Source organism: Cynoglossus semilaevis, chromosome 3 (genome assembly GCF_000523025.1).
Source record: "Cynoglossus semilaevis isolate Cse_v1.0 chromosome 3, Cse_v1.0, whole genome shotgun sequence".
In the NCBI taxonomy this organism is placed as follows: domain Eukaryota; kingdom Metazoa; phylum Chordata; class Actinopteri; order Pleuronectiformes; family Cynoglossidae; genus Cynoglossus; species Cynoglossus semilaevis.
In genome coordinates this window covers 12,339,073-12,360,571 of record NC_024309.1, presented here as the reverse complement: position 1 = coordinate 12,360,571, position 21,499 = coordinate 12,339,073, and the positions used below count along the sequence as shown (strand labels likewise).

The 21,499-nt window shown below is 42.5% G+C and overlaps 1 protein-coding gene across 1 annotated transcript in view; it reads right to left on the bottom strand.

Annotated features, from left to right (window-relative positions):
• Window positions 1–21,481, bottom strand: part of si:dkey-192l18.9 (F-box/LRR-repeat protein 7) — a 26,052-nt gene extending 4,571 nt beyond the window's left edge. The window contains exons 1-2 of the mRNA XM_025054770.1: window positions 20,356–21,481; window positions 14,217–14,306 (exon numbers count right to left, since the gene is read on the bottom strand). Of these exons, the coding sequence (XP_024910538.1) occupies window positions 14,217–14,306; window positions 20,356–20,392 (127 nt within the window). The 5' untranslated portion in view covers window positions 20,393–21,481. The remainder of the gene's footprint in view (window positions 1–14,216; window positions 14,307–20,355) is intronic.
• Between the last annotated feature and the right edge of the window lie 18 nt (window positions 21,482–21,499).

Below are 21,499 nucleotides of genomic sequence, written 5' to 3'. Positions count from 1 at the left end.
GTTTACAAGTGTTTTCACAAGGCTGTTCACGACTTCCTCGCTCCGACTTACTGACAAGAATGTCACCAATTATGTGGTGTGTTCACAAAACTTTTTTTTCTTCTACTGATTAAAATGAGAGACGGTGTCTTCGCCTCGTCATCTGTGCCGCTTTCGGAGCGACGACATTAAAGCTACTGTAGGCGAGATTTTTTTGGTGAACCCTTTTCCTGAGTCCTTCTCTTTGGGCGGTTAATTACATCAAATTAAGAGGAATTCCACTCTGAGCAGCTGGATAATGGAATTCTGTCCAGTCCTGCAGTGAGAGAATTTCCACCCAGACAGGATTTTTTTTGTCTCATTAACATTTTTTTGCTGCCATGGCTTTTTTTTTTTACCCTTAAAAGTTGCTACACATACTACAGAAGATCTTTAAACATAATTAGCTTGAAATATAACAAGGCTGAAAAATAAAAGTTTCAACTTTTCAACTCTTTTTCCGAGAACCAAAAACAGCCGTCCAAGTTCTTGCTAATGAGCTAAGCTAGCATTAGCAACGATCCAGGTCAAAAAGTCACCTGCTAATTTTTCCAAAAAAAAAAAAAGATCAGGCAAAAACAGGTCATAAACATAAACAACATAAAGTGGGCATAAACAATCCTCCATAACAGGAGCAGTTAACTGCCCTGGGTTGAACCCACCACAGCCCATCTGCCCATCTTGCCCGCTCCCAAGTACCAAACCCTAGCTCCCGTTGCTCCGTAGCTCGTCTCAGAGTTTCTCGTCTTCACCGACTGACCCCAATTTGACAGAAGTCGTTTTCCAGGAATTCCTGTCTTCTTCCAGGAACTCTTTCTGGGTTCTTCCAGGATGCTTTAATTGCATCTTTGCAGCAATTAACTCATTCTGTTGGAGCCCGTCCTGTTGGTAGCAGACCAAACTAGCTGCAGACCATAAACTCAGACTCAAACCAGATCCGGTCTACGGTTAGCGCCAACATCAGGAGCCTTTCAAATGTTAATTTCTGTCAGTGTCAGTGAAGGTGAATCAGAGGCACTGGAATAATTCACCTCAACATTTCAAGTGTGAATTAAGGAGACTAAAGACAGAGGGAGTCGTTTCTGTTTTTTTTCCCCCCAACAGTTTCCACATGTGTGTAACAATAGAATGAAAGGCTGGGCAGATTGTTGCCACTTTGCAGTAATTACTATGTGTACTTGAAGTTGCTGTGTGCCAAAACTGCAGCCTTAAACAAATATATCACTCCGTCAGTCCTTTATCAGTTTCAACGGTGGCTTTACAGCAGGGGGCCTGGACTGGATTGGACTGGACTGGACTGGACTGGGACTGGGACTGGGACTGGACTGGGACGGGGCTAGACTGGGCTGGACTGGACTAGACTGGACTGTACTGGACTAGACTGGACTGGACTGGACTGGACTGGACTGGTACTGGACTGGACTGGACTAGACTGGACTGGACTGGACTAGACTGGACTGTACTGGACTAGACTGGACTGGACTGGACTAGACTGGACTGGACTGGACTGGACTGAGACTGGGACTGGTAACTTAGTCAGAGTTGATGGTCTGTGTTGTATTGCAACTTTCTAGTCTTTTGGACTGGTCCACACCAACTACTGCCTTTACAAGATTTGATACAGACAATGCCACTAGGGGGCGACATGTAGACTACCCCTTAAGCCAGGTGGTCAGAGAGTAAGTATACATACAGTATATGAAGCGTACACATATATATAAATATATATCAATATATATACAGTATATAGATACAGAATGTACAGAAACAAACATATACAGATATATTTGTATATATGTGTATGTATATTTACATACACATATATTGTACATATATATAAATATATATCACAAACTGATCTTGTCAATATTATGACTGTGTTGATTTCAGGTTAATTGTCTGAACAGGTGGATATTTGTGCACGAGTTTGAATTTCTAATAGTTGAACTGTATTTTGATGTTAAGTATATTAAGCCAAACATATGTTTCTGGTCATAACTCAGTCAGGCCAACAGTAAAAGGAGACTTTTGGACAGACTGTCAGCTGGTTCCAAACTTCCGTGTGTGTGTGTGTGTGTGTGTGTGTGTGTGTCAGCATCTGCATGACAAATGAACAGCATCCTGCCTGTCATGTGGATTTGTGTGCAGAGGCAGACGGTGACATCGTCCTCGGGCAGATCTCTATTCCAGAGTCGTCAGTTCAGAGTCGTCCTCTGATGACATCCGCAGACTCTTCCTCCCCGGATCATCGTCTCCTCCTCCTCCTCCTCCTCCCGTTCACAGCCATTTCACAACAGGTTTCGGGAGCTCGGCGCTATTGCTGGGCGAAAACTGACAAATCCTGTGAAAACCTATTCCTACTCTGCCTTCATCAGGTCAATTGTTCTTGTGGGATATTACTGGCCTCCGCTGGGGCTTGCAGGAATCATCTCCTTGTGGGTGGCCTGGGACTGAGGACGTGGGATTGTTTCCTCCAGCTTGTCTTGGCCCGCCGTCGTCTCATTTGGAATTCCTCCGATGATGATGCTTATTTTTTCTTTCTTTAGTCCAAATACAAGTTTCAATGTTCTGAAGACGAATAAACACCTCAGTGATTTTTAAAATTTCACACACCTGTCTAAATATATTCCCCAGGTCCTGCTGATTTGCTGTTTATGTTTGTATAAGTTATAAGTACTGAAAGATTCCTAAAATTAGAAGGAAAACACACACACTTACTGCTGCAAGCAAATGTCTAAATTTGGCATCTGGTTTTTGTAATTTTATTTTCGGACACTCGTGATACAATTATAGAGAATTAATGAAGCACGTCTTCACATTTATAGCGATGAATCCGCAGGGATCGGTCGTCTGGCATGACAACACAAAGGCCTGCACGGGAACGCTGCTGCCAAAGATCACATCACCGAGCTGAAGATCACATTTTCCACACGGCCGTGCGCAGGCGTGACACGGGATTCATTTCCAGGGTCATTAGATTTAATGGATGACGGTGGATTGTCTTCATTATCCAGGTTTAGGACCAAACATCGACCGCCGCACAGTGGCTGCTGCGAGGAGTGTTAGAAACCCAGAGGAGGACGAGGCTTCGACGTCACCTCCACACAGATGGTGAACGGAGTTGGATGAAGACAGATTTACACTCGGTTCCTCGTACTACGTTTGCACACCTGCGAGTTTGTAGGACGCAGTCCAGGAATCGTTTTTTTTTTTTGTATTTTGTAGGGTTTCAATATATATATATATTTTATGAAACATCTGTTTGTAAAGGTCAACACTGACAACATCTTGACGTGGAGGCTAGAAGATGATCTCATGACTGAAGTATTTCTTCATCCCCGTCAAACATATTTTGGCTTTCACAAACTCACACTTCAAAAAACAACAACTCTGGTTAGAAATGAGTCGATTCGAGTTTCAGTCCAACGAAGGAATTTAAAACTGGCCTCAATCAAAGGCTTTAAGTCGTATATATTAGGGATGTCCGATGTCCGATGTATCCAAACACTTCCTATTCCGGTATCCGTTATAGCGGGGCAGTGGTTTTCCTGCTTAAAACAGAGTTTCCCATTTATATTATCGGATATCCCTAGAATATTTCCTTAAATAATTACGGAATAATAATCAACCGCAAATTCAGGATTCAGACTATACATTTGGACAACTGACTTCTGCAGCCAAACTTTTGGCCGAAATGTGGACGACAAAACCAGAAGGCTGTGGTTAAGGACGGGATCTGAACTATTGGACCAGAACAGATGAGGAAACTCACTGAAACCATTAAACCCAAAGAGTTCTACCGTTCTAAATGGATCAATATTGATGACTAAAATGTTAGACATCTCTGGAGAACATTTAAACATCTTTTGGCCAAATTGGAATTGGTGAAAGATCTGCTATTTCAAAAAAGGTTTGTTGTTTTTACCATATGTTTTTAGCTGAATCTTTGCTAAGGATCGACCGCAAACGACAGCACTTGGAAAAAAGTCCTAGGAGTACCGTGTGGTACAAGACTTGTCAGGTTGACATGTTGAAAAAAAAAAATCAGAACCATCTTCTAAACAGTGAATTTCTCCGTAGCAGCCGAGCAAACGGACTAATAAAAACCACCTGATGTGACTTGGAATCTCAAGAAAAGCCAAAACATCTTGGTCTGGACCTGCGTCTGGTTTGGACTGCTGGGATTTTTTTTGCAGGTTTCTCAGCTTTTACCTGCAGCTCCACCGCTCTTAAGCACGAATAAATAAACTTCTGAAACCATCAGTGCTGCGTTTCGTATCTGTGTACCACCACAGACCTATCATTAACAGAACAAATACCATACAGCTGTTAAAGTCCTCTGGAAGCCACTGAGGGTGCAGATGGTGGAAGGCTCAGTTTGGGTTTTGGGAAATGGGAGCAGAAGGAGTGGAACATCTGGTCGTTACCCAGCACAAAGAACAACTGAGTGATGGTGAAATGAAAGAGAAACTCATGCATTTTGAATGTGCACGCGGCCGCAGCAAGGCATTCTTGGCTGAAATCATTTGCCACTAATACCCGAATTTGAGCGGATCCGCAGCAGAGCTGCAGCAGGATCCCATTAACATCAAGTGAGTCCTAATTCTTCAGAGACACATCTGGAGTGCGCTTTGATACGACCAGACGTTCAATGTAAATCAATGGGAGTGATCGGTGACGAAGGGCTGCGTGAGGACGAGGCCGCAGCTGCGTGTCGTCCCGGTGACGAAATGCTTAAAAAAAAAGGAAAACAAGTAAGGCACAAAAACAGATCCTGGAGGGGAGCAAACAAAATTAGGGGGCAGCACGGACAGAAGGAGAAGGGGGGAAGATAAATTGGCAGCGGGGTCCGTGCTGACTTTACCAGAGACGGAGACAAGTGCACAGACCTGGGTCTGGGTCCAGACTTTGACGCAGTCTGGTCATAAATTAAAGCTACAGGGATTCCGCTCAGGATCGCGCGGTGCCGTGAAGCTCCGCTAAGACCCTGTCTGGGAGCTGCAGGATTATTGCTGCTGCATCTGGCAGGACGCAGCAATCCATTACCTCAAAGCCATTAGTTCGGTGACATGCTGCTGCTCCCAGCTCTGCTGCCTCTGCTGCCAAAACAGGGCGGTGTTGGGTATTTAAGGGAATCACTGACAGCTGGATTTTTCTCAGGGGTGAGAAAATAAAATCCAAATAAGCAAAAGTGTCAAAGAGGATAAAACAGATGCATGCGGTGGTGAATGGAGGTAGGAAACGTAACTAACGTAGCGTAATTCTGGGTGTTCCAGGTTTGGTAAATTTCTAAAATATTATCTGCGAGTTTTAACAATTTTTCCTATGCGATACAAATTAGCTGGTACCGCTACATTTCGTTTTTTAGCAAAACGTCATCTATTACTAGCCACCTGTTTTGCTAGCCCAATGATTTAGCATGGACTAAAGTTAAATGATTTATTAATCTTTAATAAAAGCTAAGGGTTGCCACTTTTTGGCAAAGTTGTGGATTTTAAGCTAACGGTTAGCCTTTTTTATATCACGGCTAAACTTCAGTAATCTTTTGGTAAATAAACTGCTACTAATGGTTTAATTTGGTCAAATGTTAGCTATTTTTGGTAACATTGAACAGTGTTTCAGCAAATGTTTGGATTCTGCTAAGATTTAGAAATTACGTTTTAGCTAACAAGTAACTCAAAGTCCCTGAGGTATTTGGAATCTTCAGCTATTCTTACCATAATCAGAGCTAATTTCTAGCATTTCTATTGGCTAACTTGGATCCATCGTAACACAGCTACACAAAGCTAGAATTTGTTTTTTTTTTTAAGTCACTCAGATGCCAAACTTGACCAACTCCCCTGCCACAAAACAGCATCTGAGTCAGTCTGGGGTTTGACTGAATACATGGAAGTTGATACGAGTGTACAGTGTGTCGGCCGCCGGACTATCAGCAAAGCCTTCACTACAGGAAGGTGTTACGTCACTGGGCAGAGAGAAAGACAATAGGACCTTGCTGGTTCCCGTACAATGTGCAAACTGGGACAGGAAACAGACCCCCCCCCTCCCCCAGCCCCCATAAAAATAAAAAAATAACACGTGAGCTTTTCTCACACTCTCTGTGCCCTCACCCCATGTATAGATATTTTTACTTAGCCCAGCAGCAGATTACATGTTGAAGTTGAAGTTTTCTGTCCCTTAAAAGTTGGTTTATCATCTCTCCGTAAATACAAAATATTTATACAAAAAAATAGTTTAAAGTAATACTTAAAACTCCATAAATACAAAATATTTATACAAAAAATAGTTTAAAGTAATACTTAAAATTTCTGGCAGAATATGTAGCATTCCTTCTGTCAATGTGCTTACATGAGATGACTAGCAAAGCTAGCATAGCTTAGCCTAGCATTTAGAAGAAGAAAGTATGTAGTCAAAATATAAATATAAGAAAATAAAAAAATAGAACAGCATAGCAGGCTTTAGCCTAGCATAGCATATGACACAGAACAGGAAAGCAAAGTTTAGCATCGGAGAACATTTTCCGTTCTCCTCAATCCCATTTTTTTTCAATGCTATCGTGTGCTGGAGATGCCTTTCCGTACAGTTCATCCTCTCTGCCAGCGCTGCGAGTGTGGAGTGACAGTCGTGTTAAATGATTGCAGAGACTGAGCATACACACACACACACACACACACACACAGTACCAGGAAGAGCCGCGCACTGGAAAGTAATGGAAAAGTGAGCGATGGCCCCAAAGGGTTGATTGGGTTGTGATGAGGAGCAAATGTAATGATCTCATGTGGTTTCAACAACAGAACCAGGGAAGTGTTGGAACATTTGTGGTTAAAGACTCTGGAGCAGAAATTCTGATCATGTTAAAAACTGAAAGACTTTGTTTTGTCTTGTGTAGAAAACTGCCTTAAAACTGTTGATAAAATACTGCGTTTTGCTAAAGATCTGTTTCACCCAACCCTGAAAATGCCTTATATATTAATGTACTTTTTTATGTAAATAAATTCAGTAATAATTACTGACAATCATTTTTGTAACTTAATAATAATAATAATGGATGAAAATAAAAGAAAGAAGTGACAATTTTGATAAATAATAACTATAGTCAGTGCAATAACAGGAAACTGTAAGCAATAAATAAAGCAAAAATTGACAAATATAAGTTTTGAAGTAGTGTAAATTAGCAAAAACGTGTAGTAAAGTAGCCATCGAACAGTTGCCGGGAAGAAAAAGTTGTTAGCCCAAGAATCATCAACAAACAAACAGAATTAAAGTCAAAGTTAGCCAGCGGAGGACAAATGTTAGCAAAACGGAATAACACCAAAACAACAGAATCTCAAAACTTGACGACAAATAATAAAATTCTCTAGAAAAACGCAACAAAAACTGAGATAAAAAAACGAACTTGTTGTATTCAAGAGATGGAGAAAAGTTGGATTGAATAAAAAAGTCCAAAGGCGTAGAAGAAAACTGGTAAAAAGTAATCTGAGAGGAATGCTACAATGTTTCTTGTGTTACATAAAATTGGACAAATTGCTGTGGAAATGTGGAAATTTTAGGGTCTTTGAAACATTCAACATTTTCACTGAGGCTTTGATTCCAGAAGTAAATGTTTTACCCTACTGGCAGAAAGAGAGAAAGAAAGAAAGAAAGAAGAAAGTTGGTCAAATCGATCTCTGTGATTAATCAAGAATAATCATAAAAATAATAATGACAATAATTTGAATCAACATGAAAAGAAAAAAGAAATTCCCAAAAGAAATTGCCAGAGTGAGAAAATATCCACAGCTACAGATTACACTTCTCGACTTATGTAATGACAGAAACCACAGAATGAGGAGGAAGAGGAGGAAGAGGAGGAGGAGGGGGAGGAGGAGGAGGCTCTTTTTTTATCACCACAACCCAGGTGTAGCACGGAAATGACACGACTTAAAGTCTCCACACGGAGCGTCAGAGAGTTAGAACCAGGTGGAGGTCATTTTTTTTTTTTTTTTTTGAACAGAAAGTTCTGGAGTCAAAGTGAAACAACAGTGAACGTCACTGATGAAAGAGGACGGATTCAAAACAACACGCCACCGTTTCCTCTCAGAGGGGGGTTAGGAGTGGGGGGGGGGGTAATCAGAGAAGAGTTATGAGATGGAGAACTTTCTGAGGTGCTGTTCTTTTCCCTCCTCCTCCTCCTCCTCCTCCTCCTTCGTCTCCTCCTGCCTCGGTGAACTGCTTTCACTTGTTTTCCTTTTTTTTTTCGTTCTCTCTCTTCTCTTTCTGCCCCATTCTGGGCTTTTTTCTCTCAAATTTCCTGGCTGCAGGAGCCGGCAGAGGGGAAGGAGGAGGAGCCAGGAGGAGGACAGCTGATGGAGAAAATCTGTGTGTGAGGGGGTGAGGGGGGGTCAGCATTGGTATTCTTTCCTCCTCCTTTCTGTGTTCTCGTCTTTTCACAAAGGCGACTTCCAAAGATTGGGAATAAACCACCAATAATTCACGTTTGAACAACGACAAAAACAATGTAACAAATATAGATCGTAGCTTTGATAAAGTGACAAAAACAAGAGAAAAAAGCGGTTGGATTTGAGCCCATTCACATTTCCTCAGAAACGCCATCGCTCATCACTCACAAAAAAACAGATCCTCCTTCCAACAAACAAACAGACAAACAAACAAACTCCGTCTTCCTGTTCCACTGAAACTGCTCCAGGACAGATTCATCACGTGGGAGGTTGTTGACCTTGGATGTGAGACCCAGCGTAACCACAGCAGATGAATGATAAAGCTTTACGTCTCGCTCGCTCGCATCAGGCGCGGTGAAACATTAACAGTGAAACACTATACATCTGCTTAGATAAACAGCAGTTCGGGGTCATTAGTGTTGGAGGTTTGGCTCACAGACGAGGTGTGAAGGAGTCTGTTGCCCTGGGGAGGACATGACAGAGACAGGACAGCTAAGACAAACATTGTCTTTAGCTTAAATTTGGCAATACTTCACTACGACCGCTCAAGATAGGAAGTATTTATGACTTAATGTAGTCAAAACGCGGTGCTTGAGTCGACCCGCTTTCGTACCGTCTGACATTTATCATACTTGTTAGCATCTAAAAAAATGCTATCGAATAATCCCTTCTACGTTGGCTAATCTGAGGTCAGGTCGCGGGGTAGTTTGCATCTACAAAAACATTCTCTACTTCTTACGGGGGAGTCTAGAACTCTCTTTGGACCGCCTCCTGCACAGAGCACGTCAACAGGAAGGTTTCTAGGATTCAGACACCCTACAAAGATCCAGTCCCGACTGGCATGAGTTTCAGGTGCTGCAGAAGTTTCTCGATGGTTTAACCGAAACAAACATGTCGATGTAAACTTCCAGGAGGTCCAGTCATTAAAAAGAAAAAAAAATCTAGGCTAACGTCAATCTGTTAAGGACTGGCTGAAAGGTCAAAGAATGAATGACTTTAACTGATAACAGTTTCGTTAACTAGACTTAAATAAACATATTTCTGGACATTTAGCTGTCAACCTCGTCAGTCGAGCAGCAGATGGAAGCATGATTGTATAATACACACCAGACAAATGTAATGAGATCTGCACCAAATATTTGACCTATTTACAGATGACGCTATAATGTTGATAAAACGGAGCAAAATAGCCCCCTCCTCTGTTATTGACTGTTATTGTTCCTGTGCTTCTCGGCAGACAGAGACAAAGCTGCGTTGCATTGTTCCCAGCATGCCCCTCTCCCCCCCTTCCTGCTGCCATTATAAACGGGTGATGGAGTTGACCCTCAGACCGCGGCTGCCGCGACACCACCAACCTCCACTGAGAGCCCACGTTACGTCAAACGTCGAGACGTTCTTCCTGTGTGGAACATCTCAGGCGGGGTCAGACGGAGACCCCTGCTGGGAGACACTCAGCCTCATCTCACAAGAAGAGTTCAAACGGGGAGGACTGCGCCTGTCAGACTGCAGCTAACGGCGTCTCCAACACCGCAAAACCGTCTAAATAATAAATGAAAACAAAGACAGAGTAAAAAGTTGCCAGATGAGCGACCAACACCACGTTGGACCAGGAGGAGTCCAACGTCCTCATGTTGATTTTCTGGGAACAGACGTTGGTCCGGTGATGAAGACGGGCATCGACTGACTCTCCCTGAGGATAATGATACTTGGTTTGGGCAATAACTCAAGACTATTACGGTTTATTGACTTTAAAGCCACAGAGTTCTGGAGTTCTGAGGTGAACGTAGCATCTGTCACATTCTTCTAATGGTGTTTGTTTTCATTTTGGGGGAAATGAGAAAACATTTCTGGTCAGACTCGGTCTCCCGACTGGTTTGGTTTTCAAACAGAAGAATCTTCTGAGAGGAAAGAAATGACAGAAATATTTCTCTTACAAATGAAACAACAAACTCTTGAGGAGAAACTGTACTTTGGCCCAATGGGAAAATGAATGTAACCGCCTCATTAATGATGACATTAGGGCAGCAGAGTGAGTCACTCGGTGGCTTCTTAGTCACACTGAAATGACTGTTGGAGCGTCTTTATGTTCTGTTATATGAGATATGTAAAACAGATGTTCTGTGGCCGGGAACATTAGATAAAAATCTGTTTGTCCACTGAACAGTAACTGCATTACAAACACTTTCCTGAACCTTAAAATCTGACATAAGCTTTTCCCAAAAAACTGGCTGAAAGGTCGAATCGCCCGACCACAAAATCAGTTTCTTTGGCTCAGTCCACAAAGACTGAGCCACGGGTTGATGCTCCTTTTATTCCTACTCCTGATATCAAACCCCTTTTTCTGTCTCATTCTGCCTGTGTCCAGTACTTGTTCCTTTCAACTTCTCACGGAGTTTCTTCTTCATATCCATCCTTTTATGTCTCCCTCTCTCCAGGAGATCCCACACGTCGTCTTTCAGATCTTAGGTTTGGACTTTGTGGTAAACGTTCCACATGTTCCACCTTCTACAAAGTCCATTTGACAGACGTTTGGATTTTAGAGAGGTCAACCTGATACAGCTGCCAGATGTTGGCCAAGATCTTTGCTGGTCTCTCAAAGAAAATATTCTCATCAGATTTTGAAACGTTTCTTGGCCCTCCTCAGTGTTTCAGTAGAAGTGCTTGCCTTGCTCTTTACGCTGTTTCTCCATCATCCCCTGAAGGGAAGGTACTCTCTGACTGTGTTTGCCCTCTCATTTAAAACTCTCTGGTGATCATCCTCAACACACAGAACTTGCCTGGAAGTTTTAGTGCTTTCTCAACACACCACCGTCCTGTCAGGGTTGGCAATCATCCCATTACTTGCCTGATCCCCAAACCACTAAGCCACAGACCGCTCCCAACTGAAGATGTGTAAACACTATCATCTTTACATCAGCGGGCATTGACCAAGGACACTAAGGAACCCCCGAAAAGTTGGGTCTGTGAAACCATCTGTAAAAACCATATGCCCCAGTACCATGGGAAAGAAAAGCTGCATACAACGTGAAACAGATCATTTGACCGACCAATCAGAGAGTGCAACATCACAGCTGAGGTCATAAACGTAACCAATCACATGCTGATGTTTGCGTGATTTTTTATGTCCAAAATAAGTACCATTTTGTACAGTGACAAGTACCAAGTACCACAAACTAAAGACAGAATGTATTTGTATCAAATTCTACTCCAGTTTAGCTTGTACACACACTTGTACTGCAATACTACATGACTTTAAATACAACAAAAATCATTTCATTTTTTCAAGCGAGCTGAAGCTACAGGTGGATTCGTTCCTCGTGCCAACGACTAAATCAACCACTTACTTTTTTTATTTGTTTTGTGAAGTGGGACCCACCAACGGTGAGACCCGTGGGAGAGATCGCAACAAAGTGAATTATTGTATTTGTGCGATCGGTGCAGCGTGAATACTGCCAGTGTGTGGGGAGGAAACAGCCCAGACTGCTTCCTGATTAGTTTACTGGACCACAGGACAAGGTGGGCACGCTGTGTGATCTGCCACGCTGTGAGTGTGTGAGTGTGTTTATGTGCCGTTTTTATTTTTTTTTTTTTAAGGAGAGGGGATTTAACTGAGGCCGTTGTGGTTCCAGACCGTGTAATTACTCCCACTTAGGACGTAGGAGCAAAAGAAGGAACAAATTCAGTCAAAACAGAGGGGAGAAATGATGGTGATGAGGCCACTGGCCATGGAGTCGACTCCTGTTGGTGTGTTTACTCCTGCACGGGTTTGAGATGAGAGTCCACACATTTGGGACGTTTGGTTTATTTCCACCCCAAAATACTCTGGGTCCACTTCCAGTATCTCTCCAAAGGACATGTCTTAGTGAGTCAGACTTTACTGTCAAACCCAATGAGTAACAGAAATCAGTCTCGTCCAAAACACATGTTCAAAGAATCCAGCTCTGGAGGACGTCCACTGATGAGTCTGATCAGACGATCGACCTCATCTGGACCTTCATCTGGAGTGACAACAAAGGAGGACATCAGATGTCTCCAGGAAGGGTGTTGTTTTGACTCATTTCTCTTTTGTCTCCTCAGAGAAACACCTTGAAATCCTCCTCTGAGCGACAGCCTGAAACACAGGCTCTGAATGGGTACTTGTTTTTTTTTGTGGGCAGCTCTGAAATACCACCAGAATACTACTTTTATCATGCCAGAGCAAATTTAAGATTGGTGATGACAATGACTTAGAGGGACAGGGGTTAGTGCTAGTGTGTGTGATCGTGTGAAATGATGAGTGAGTCAACTCAGAAGAACGTCTGACCACAGAACAAAAGCCAGAAAACTGAATGTGTCGGAGAAATCCAGATTAGATTAGGTTCAAACACGGCCACAAATAGTTTTTTTTTTAACATTAATAGTAAAACGGAGGACAAGATTTATCCAAACTCACCAAGTGCTAGCATTACATTAGCCTAAAATGGTCCAACGCTAACTAAGACAGCTAGCCAAAATTGGTAAGAGGCCCGAGATTTAAGAATACAAACAAGTCCACTGCTGGCAAACAACATGCTAGTAAAGACGTGCTCATCCAATCAGATTTGACCTAGTTATGTGTGGTTATCAGTGAGCATGCTCAAAAAACAAAAAACATAAATGTGTGCCTGTCAGAATCAGACAATTTACAAGAAGTAATTTTGTGGTTATCAGTGAATCAGACAATTTACAGGAAGTAATTTTTTTTCTCTCTCTGTTCAATGATTGTCGTGTTAGCTATAGCCATCCTTAGGTCTTCCTTTCCTCGGAAGAGGTGGGCGGAGCCACATTGGCTAATTCTCATTTAAAGGTACAGGCACAAATAAGAACAAGGACATTAAATAGGTGTGAAAATAATCCAGCTGTGATTTTTCAGCAAAAACATGTCACTAACTTTCCGGTAAGACGTCAAGGAACTGCATTAATTTGCAGAAAAAAAGCAAATGTAGGAAAGCAGAAGCTCATTCTCAACATGGCTCCCAGCTCAGGTTGGAGTGAAGATGTAGTAGGAGGTACAGTGTTTTATGACTCTATTCGCCCAGATCTGTTGAGGTCATAAAAAAAATCCCGCAGCTGAGAGACTGTTAAAAATATTAGTCTGATCCTGTGAGGGGACAGCTGTTTACAGCCGGATTCAAAAGGCATGTGTCAGCTGTGCAAAGTATTTCTAAATGTCTAAAGTGAGCACGCAGAGTACAGTGGTGACACACTTCTCCTTCATCTGCTCCTCCAACCCCTGGACGTCTGCCTGGCTCCGGGAGGAGTGAGGGAGTCAGGGAGCTGGGCGAAGAGGAGTCACTTCACTGTCTGAGAAGAAGGTGAAGTTTCTTTATCCACGTTTTCACTCCCTTCACCTTCTCTGTCTCCAGAACAACCCCACTCTCCTACCTCCTCTCCCTCTCTCCCTCCTTGCGCAGAGCTTTGAGGCTGATACGACCACAGTTTAGATAAGCATTCTTCCACAATGAGAAGCCAGAAGTGGGGTTTTTTTCCCCCCCGCTCCTCCCTCCTTCTTCTAAAACAAAGCCCACGAAGTTCCTTTTTTTGCTTTCTGGGTTCTGACTGTTAGTTTGTTTTTGGGTTGAGGGGTTCTCCCAGGAACACACGGGGCTTTTTGTCCAAAAATAGACAACAGAGAAAGTGGAAGAGGGGAAGGGAGAAAACAAGGCAACAAGAAGAAGGGGAATAAAGAGGAGGGAGAGAAGAAGGGAGGGCGGTTTGGTTAATGAGCACCAGATGCCTTACCTTCACTGGAAGTCACATTCTTTGGAGCTTTGGTTGGTGTGTGATCTGTGCTGGAACTTATGTCTGAGGAGATGCTTGAGCTTCCTTTACCTGAGGGCGAGAGGGAAGGAAGAACAAAAAGAGTCATGAAACAAACTGTGGTGGCGTCAAAATGAGTCGCTACGTTCATGAAACGACCACTTTTACGACAAAAATGTAAATGACTAATTAATAATTAGCTTAACAATTACATAAAGTATTAGGGCAGAAAAAGCTGAGAGTTTGTACAAAGCTAATGGTTAGCCAACTGGGCCAAATAAAAACCTATGGTTTCAATTATAGTTTTGTTGAAATTGAACAACAAGTTAGCTTTAAAACGTTAGCCAGTACAGTTAGCCAAAAAACAATCACTCTGGATTTTTACAAATTACAGGTTTTGAGGTTTGTTAAACAATTAAATTCTGTATAAACATAACCAAATATAGTTAAAGTTTCTGCCCAGAAAAATGTTTAAAACAAAAAACAATCACAATTTGGCCCTAGAATAACAGAGCAAAATAAAAAAAATACGATCACAATTTGGCCCTAGAATAACAGTAATAGTTGAAGGTTGTTGATTGTTATACCAAGTAACTAAAATGCCTTTATCATACATATACATTTTGTCACTTGCGACCACAAAGTTAGCTTTAAACGGTTAGCCATGTTAGCCAGTATATGTAGAAAAAGGGGCAAAAATGAAAAAAAACCCAAAAACAAAACAAAACAAAAAAACTAAAACCAACACTTGTAGAGAACTGTCTAAAAGCTGTAAAAACACAGCTAACCAGGATCAAATTTAGCTCAGAGAAGCAGCTCTCAGTTGGACAAAAGTACAGCAGATGTCAAACAGCAGAGAAAACAAATAAATAAATAAAAAGAACTGGAACAATAGTAAAACAAAAATAGAAAAATAAAAATACTGTCCAACCTTCTTAAAAGGTCAGTTCCAGATGGGTAACAGTTTTCACAAGAGTCAACAAAGAAATGGCTAAACGTTATTCAAAATAGCTAAAATTAGCACAGAAAGAGCTCGGTCGCTCGGTCGCCAAAAGAAAGTCACTGCTACCAGTTCCAGATCTTAATTGCTACACTAGATATTTAGCAGGGCCAAAAGAATCCCTCGCTTCAAAGAGTTTGTTTTCTTTTCTGAAGTAGTTGGACAGACGCAGCACGTCCGGGACGTTGGACACGTCTGCTGCACACCGTCTGTCCGAGAGACGGCGGAGTCACACGTTCACGATGCCTTTAATGAGGTGGGGAGCTACGAAGTGCATAAAGGAAACACAGAGCCCCGTTATTCTCTGCTCCGCTGACATTAATGTCCCTCAGTTCTGATGATGAACGGTCAAAACTTGGCACATCCTCAAAGTCTCCGCTGGTTTGTTTGACTTTGTGTCCCAGCTTTTTAACATTTGGACGAGGAATATAAGTCTCCACCTAATCCCCTCTTAACCTTCACTTCCAAGAGGAAGAGCGAGGAAACACTCCTGTAAGTGGGTTTAAAAAAAAAAAAAAAACATCCACGTGATCAAATGTGCGACTCTTAACTGTGGCTGAATTATTGGATTGGGGATTTCGACAGGGGGGAGAGAGCGGAGTTTCGACAGCGCCGTGTCTTTGTGTGTCTGCCTGTGCTGCCGGTGACTTGTGTTCCGCCTGTGGAGAGGTTGTTTATGGCACTTCATTCCTCTGTCAGTTCATAAATGCAGCTTTGTGGCTTTCCTGAGACTAAGTATGTGCCTTTCACCCAGCATGTCAGGCTGGAGAGGTATTCTCAGACCGTCACACCCGCATGCACATCAGCGGCGGCCACTTACACAGACAAGACAGTTCCACAAAATGAGCAGGAGAGCTAAATGATAGCTTATGTGCAGGGAAGAACAAAAGTAGGGCTGCAGGCAGCAGTGACGCCGCCAGAGCAGGGAGATTGATGCCGCCGTGAGCCCAGTGCTGTCTGAGAACTGAGGACAGAGCTGTGGATGTTGTAGAGTTTGGGGTCAAAGATGACAGAGTCCAGAAAGCATTAAAAAATTGAAGAGGTGCCAGTGTAGTTCATAATGCATTATGTCCACTATGCGGCGCTGTGGCAAGATGTCAAAAGGTGGCGAATCAAAGACAGGTTTCAGTAGTGAGTACAAAATTTGACATCATGCAACAAAAACCAAAACCATGTTCTAGAGCTGACTCCAGGGGGCACTACTTTGCCATTTTGAGTAACTTTTTGTTGTTTATACGGACACATACTTATACCCACATGAAACACTTCCAAATTAGAAAGCCCAGGTCAATCAGTGTCTCTGAGCTCGCATTAGGGGGCACTATTGTGCCATCTCACTATGCCCCCAGCTAACAAGTGCGTAATCGTACATCATTTTCAGGAACAGGACGGAAAGAATTCGTAAGAGGTCAGCATCAGGGTCCTCGTATCAGTTATTTCTACAAAGATGCGACCTCTGTCCTTTTACTCACCCTAACCCCCTGACCCCCCGCGCCCCCCACCCTCGACTCCTCCCTCGGCACATGTGTTTACAGAATATAAAATAGTATAAAGCCCGGACAGCTCATATGGTTTAAGTATGAATGGCATGTGGTGATGACATCACTGCGCCGGCCCATCTGCTGTTGCTCCTGGAAATGACTCGGAGATCTTCGTGAGGGATTTGCAGATGTCAATGTGAGAGCACTTTTCTAATATCTGAGCCGAGCAGGAAACGAAGGCCGGGTCAAGATGAGCAAATCCCAGCTAATATTTTACAGGTTGCGAGATGTCGGTCCTTGTTTGGTTGATGCACGAAAACCGTCGACCGGGAGGGGGGAAAAAGACGGACAACTTTCCAAAAAGCTCCTGCTTCCTGTCTTGTGCTTACATAATGGAGGGCTGCTGCATAGTTGTGACCAGTGTGTAATTAATTGTGGGATGGAGCTTTGAAACAGATGTGAACCAAAGGACGACAGGATCCAGCAGTTGTCAATGAGACGGTAGACACTTTGGCTTTTCTCTGAAGGAGGCTGGTGGAATAATGGACTGTGGTTTTGTTTTTCATGTTTGTTTGCGTGTTTAGAATTGTACGGAGGAAATGATTGTGGTCGGCTCTGATCAAAACACCTCATTGAATGCACTGCCAGTTGGAGGAATCAGTCGTTACTCCGTACTAAACCGAGTATGTGTTCATTCAAAAATGGCCGAAAAATACTAGCATCTCTGATTCATTATTACTGGTCAGTTCTGGGTTCCTGAAGTGGCTTCGAGACTAAAGAGACCAAAGAACGCACACCCCATATGGTTAGATCGGGGTGTCAAACATACGGCCCGCAGGCCAAAATTGGACCAGTAGGGGGTTCAATCCGGCCCGCTTGATGAATTTTGAAAGTGAAAAAATGCACTTCTTGTTGGAGATGTTTTGTCAACTTATATTTCATTAAAGAAGAATATTTTCTAATATACTGGTGCGTATTTGCAGGAAGGGTTAGGGTTGGCCAGGATGAGTTTGACACCCCTGGGTTAGATGGTCTTCTGACACTTCCACATAACCATCACAGCTCGCATCCCAAATCGTGTCCTTTAATCTAAAACCGGTTTGAACTTTCGGAACAACGGAAATGTGTTATAAATCTCTGCATTTTCTTTGTGACTCCGAAAGAAAAGTTTGTGGACTTCCTGGTGCAAACCACAGATTAGAGTTGAGTGTTCTGAACCTGAAACTCATCAGGCGAATGCTGAAGAATATGTTTTTCATTTAGTGGTTTGACATCATCCTCCGAACATCTGGCAGTGTCAAAACAACAACAACAACAACAACAACAACCAGACGAGAAACAACTGTGTTCACACTCCTACGTTCAATCAGAGCTATTACTGGGTTTGCCCTGCAGTGGGAGGCGTTCTCCATCCGCTGTCAAAGACGACCGTTCTGTAGCTACGACCTACGACGGTGACGGTGAATCTCACGACAGTCAAGATACGTTTTCACGTCCAAACTTTAATGGCTAAAAAAAGTGCCGTTTTTACAGCGTGCACCATCGATGGCTGGAGTCTTTGGTGGAGCTGCGTGTTATTCTTCACATCATGAGCTCCAAGCTTTTCTCCAAACTTGTTGACTTAGGAAGAGAGCACGCAGGAATGTTATTTATACAAACATTTCTGCAGCAGACACAAAAATGATGGGCCTGATGGAGCTGCTCCGCCATTTTTCTTCTCTTGATATGACATGTTGGAGATCTCATCTTAAAGTTAGGACTGGATTTGGATTTCAGGGTCATTTTCCAGAAAATTTTTAGGTTTGTGCAACACTAACACTGGTTAGGACTAAAAATCTAATATTGTCAGTCGTTAAAGTCAACATAATCCAGGAAAATCTCAATGGCTGGGAAGAGGGGGCGTATTTATAATGAAAAATTAGCCCCAGGGTTTAACTGCTTTTCCTGCTATACTTTAGATTGTTATATAATCAATAATCCAAACCACAGTCGACTTTTTATGCATCAGTCAAGCAGCCAAAGAAAAAAAAAATCCAGAAACCAAAGTCAAGTCTGACTGAAGAAATTGAAAGTCCGATGTTAGCCAAAGCAGTTTGCACACATTTGCTAGAAATGGGCCCAAAGATCGACAAAAACAGAAGTTCTAAGTTAGTTGCTTTAGGCTTTAGAAATCAGCCCCTAACCCACCCTTTGAACACGCCGACTATGTAAAATATTAATTGTGTGCAGCTATATTTAGAATTTCTTTAACCTGCGAAGGAGTAAAAAAAAAAACCCAATACATTACAATAATAACCACATTAGCATAATTAGCATATTTAATTTCCTTATTCATTATCACAGCCAGATCAGTTTCTTTATTCAGTATTTTTGGGATGGAAGTCCTTGAGAAGCAGTACTTTACTACTACTACTACTATTAGTACTAATCTGATTATTTGAAGCAATAACTTAAAAAAACAATAAACAAAAAAACTACTTTGTCTTTCTTTTTGACTTTTTGCCTTTGTCCAATGACAGAAGAGCTACAGAACATTACAAATACTTGTTGGGTGAAGAGGTCACTGTCAGAGATGAAGAACCCAACAACCTTTACACGCAATCTGAGAGACGGCGTCTGAGGAGACGTGAGGACATGCTGTTGTTGCAGCGACCCTGCACATCTGGCTGATACGTACGGTTTAAGACCTCACTTCGGTCACACTGAAGTGTTTGTGAACGTGCACCAAAATGGCTCCCATACAACACAATGGCAGGATAAAGGGGTTGTGGAGAAAAATCTGTGGAATTAGCTCTTGTCCAGATAAGGTGGACTTAAGTGTTTACGTATGAAAAAAAAGAGCCGTGTCCTTTGACCGACCTCCTTAAACTCCTGCAGGAAGACGCTCTTACTTTGAATACAACACATTTTAGGATTAGCCACAGGGTGTAGTCCAGTGAACCTGTCGCTCTGCAGCTGTTACTGAATAATTATGACGTTTAGAGGTATTTGATGTAGTAAAAAAAAAAACCTATTTCACATCTGCTTTTAAACTAAGTCTGAATTTAGTTATTAATATTTTAACATATTCTTCACTAAAAGTGTGTTTTTTAATAGGATTTAGTGGAAGCTGAACCCCGATAAAAAACGACGATAAACCGGGGAATTCAATAAAACCGTAAGTCAAATGTAAAGTATTTTCAATGTAAAGTCAGCAGAAACTGTGGATGTTCTTGAACTTTTCACATGGTGAATGCGGTTTTACGCTTCAATGTATATAGAATGATTTACAGAACTGACCAGCAGGGGTCACTCTGGCAACTCACAGGTCGAATACGAGTCTTTATAAGGTATTTTTAGGTGTGCAATTAGCCTTCCGAGGTGGTTATTTTTAGATTCACACAAACCGTTCAAAAACGGTGGATATTTGAACGGAGTTCAGTGTGAACTGCACTCCTACAATTCAAGAACAACGAGATAAGAACTGAAGATATGAAAGGATGGGGGAGAAAGTGTTCAGTTTGAAGCTGGTTCCAAAAGTGACAAAACCGGAACATTTAAATCGTGTTCTTTTTAACCCTACTTGTTGAGCAAAAAGAAAGAAAGAAAAAATCAAAGCAGAAGAGGAGTTTAAAGGGGGAACAGTAGAGGCATCACTTACCCTCGCTTCCATATTGTTTTCCATTGTTCGCACCCATTTTAAAGGATACATAATCTATGCACAAAAACGCGGCTGGTCAAAATGGGTTAAATCCAGGGGCAAAAGTGAGCACTTCCATGAAGACAGGGGCAAAAAGCCGGAGTTTGGTGTCGCCCCGTTAGCTCTGACTCCAAATAGTTAATCCAGATGTTGAGGAGAGGACGCCTCAGCATTACGCAAACCCCGGGGTCCAGACTGGAGACTCCAGCGGCGCAAAGCCTCCTACGGTCTGCAGCTCCACAGGCAGACACGGCGCTAACTGGAAGAAAGAAAAAAAAAGAGAAAAGTCCCGGTCCTGGAAGTTTGAAGGAGTGGAGGGGAGGGAAGAAAAGACAGAAGTTTATGAAGTTCTGGAGAAGATAAGCAGCTGTTTATCAGGCGGAGAGCGGGCAATCACTGCGTCCAGACAAGACTGAGGGCAGAGGAGGGGAGAGAGAGGAGAAGGAGGAGAGGAGAGGAGAGGAGAGGAGAGGAGAGGACGCACCGCTTCAACTTCACTGAGCTGGATTTAAAGAGACCGCAGGCCAGAGAGGGAGGGAAGATGTGGAGGGTTTAAAAAAAGATAAGACAGAGACAACACAGCAGCTCAGCTCTGCTCACGCTAAAACCAGAGAGAGAGGGAGAGAGAAAGCGAGAGCAGGGAGGGAGGGAGGGAGGGAGAGCGCATAACAGCCAGGTTTGGAAACCTATTCCTGTTAGAACTGGCCAAAGCCTGAACAAAAAGAAACTCCATCCATAATTATGACTGAGCAAAGGATTCGGGAGTTCGTTTCCTACAAATCCTCGCTGAAATGAAAAAGTTCTAACTTTCTGACTTGTGTATTATGGAGTTAGCCTGCATGTCAACATGAGGGAGACACTGACTTGACTGTTTGAAAGACAAAGATTGGTCATAGCACCATGGCAGCAAAATAATAAACAATTTTTTAAAAGGTTTCCCAACACTGTGTGTAAATTACAGCATTTAAAACTTATTATATTCACAAATTGACATTTAAACAACTTAATATTGATAACCCTGGTTTTTCATTTTTCCAAATTTAGGCACTAAAATTCTAGGCCTAGTCATTACCTTTAAACTAGGGATGTCTGCCGACCAGTTTAT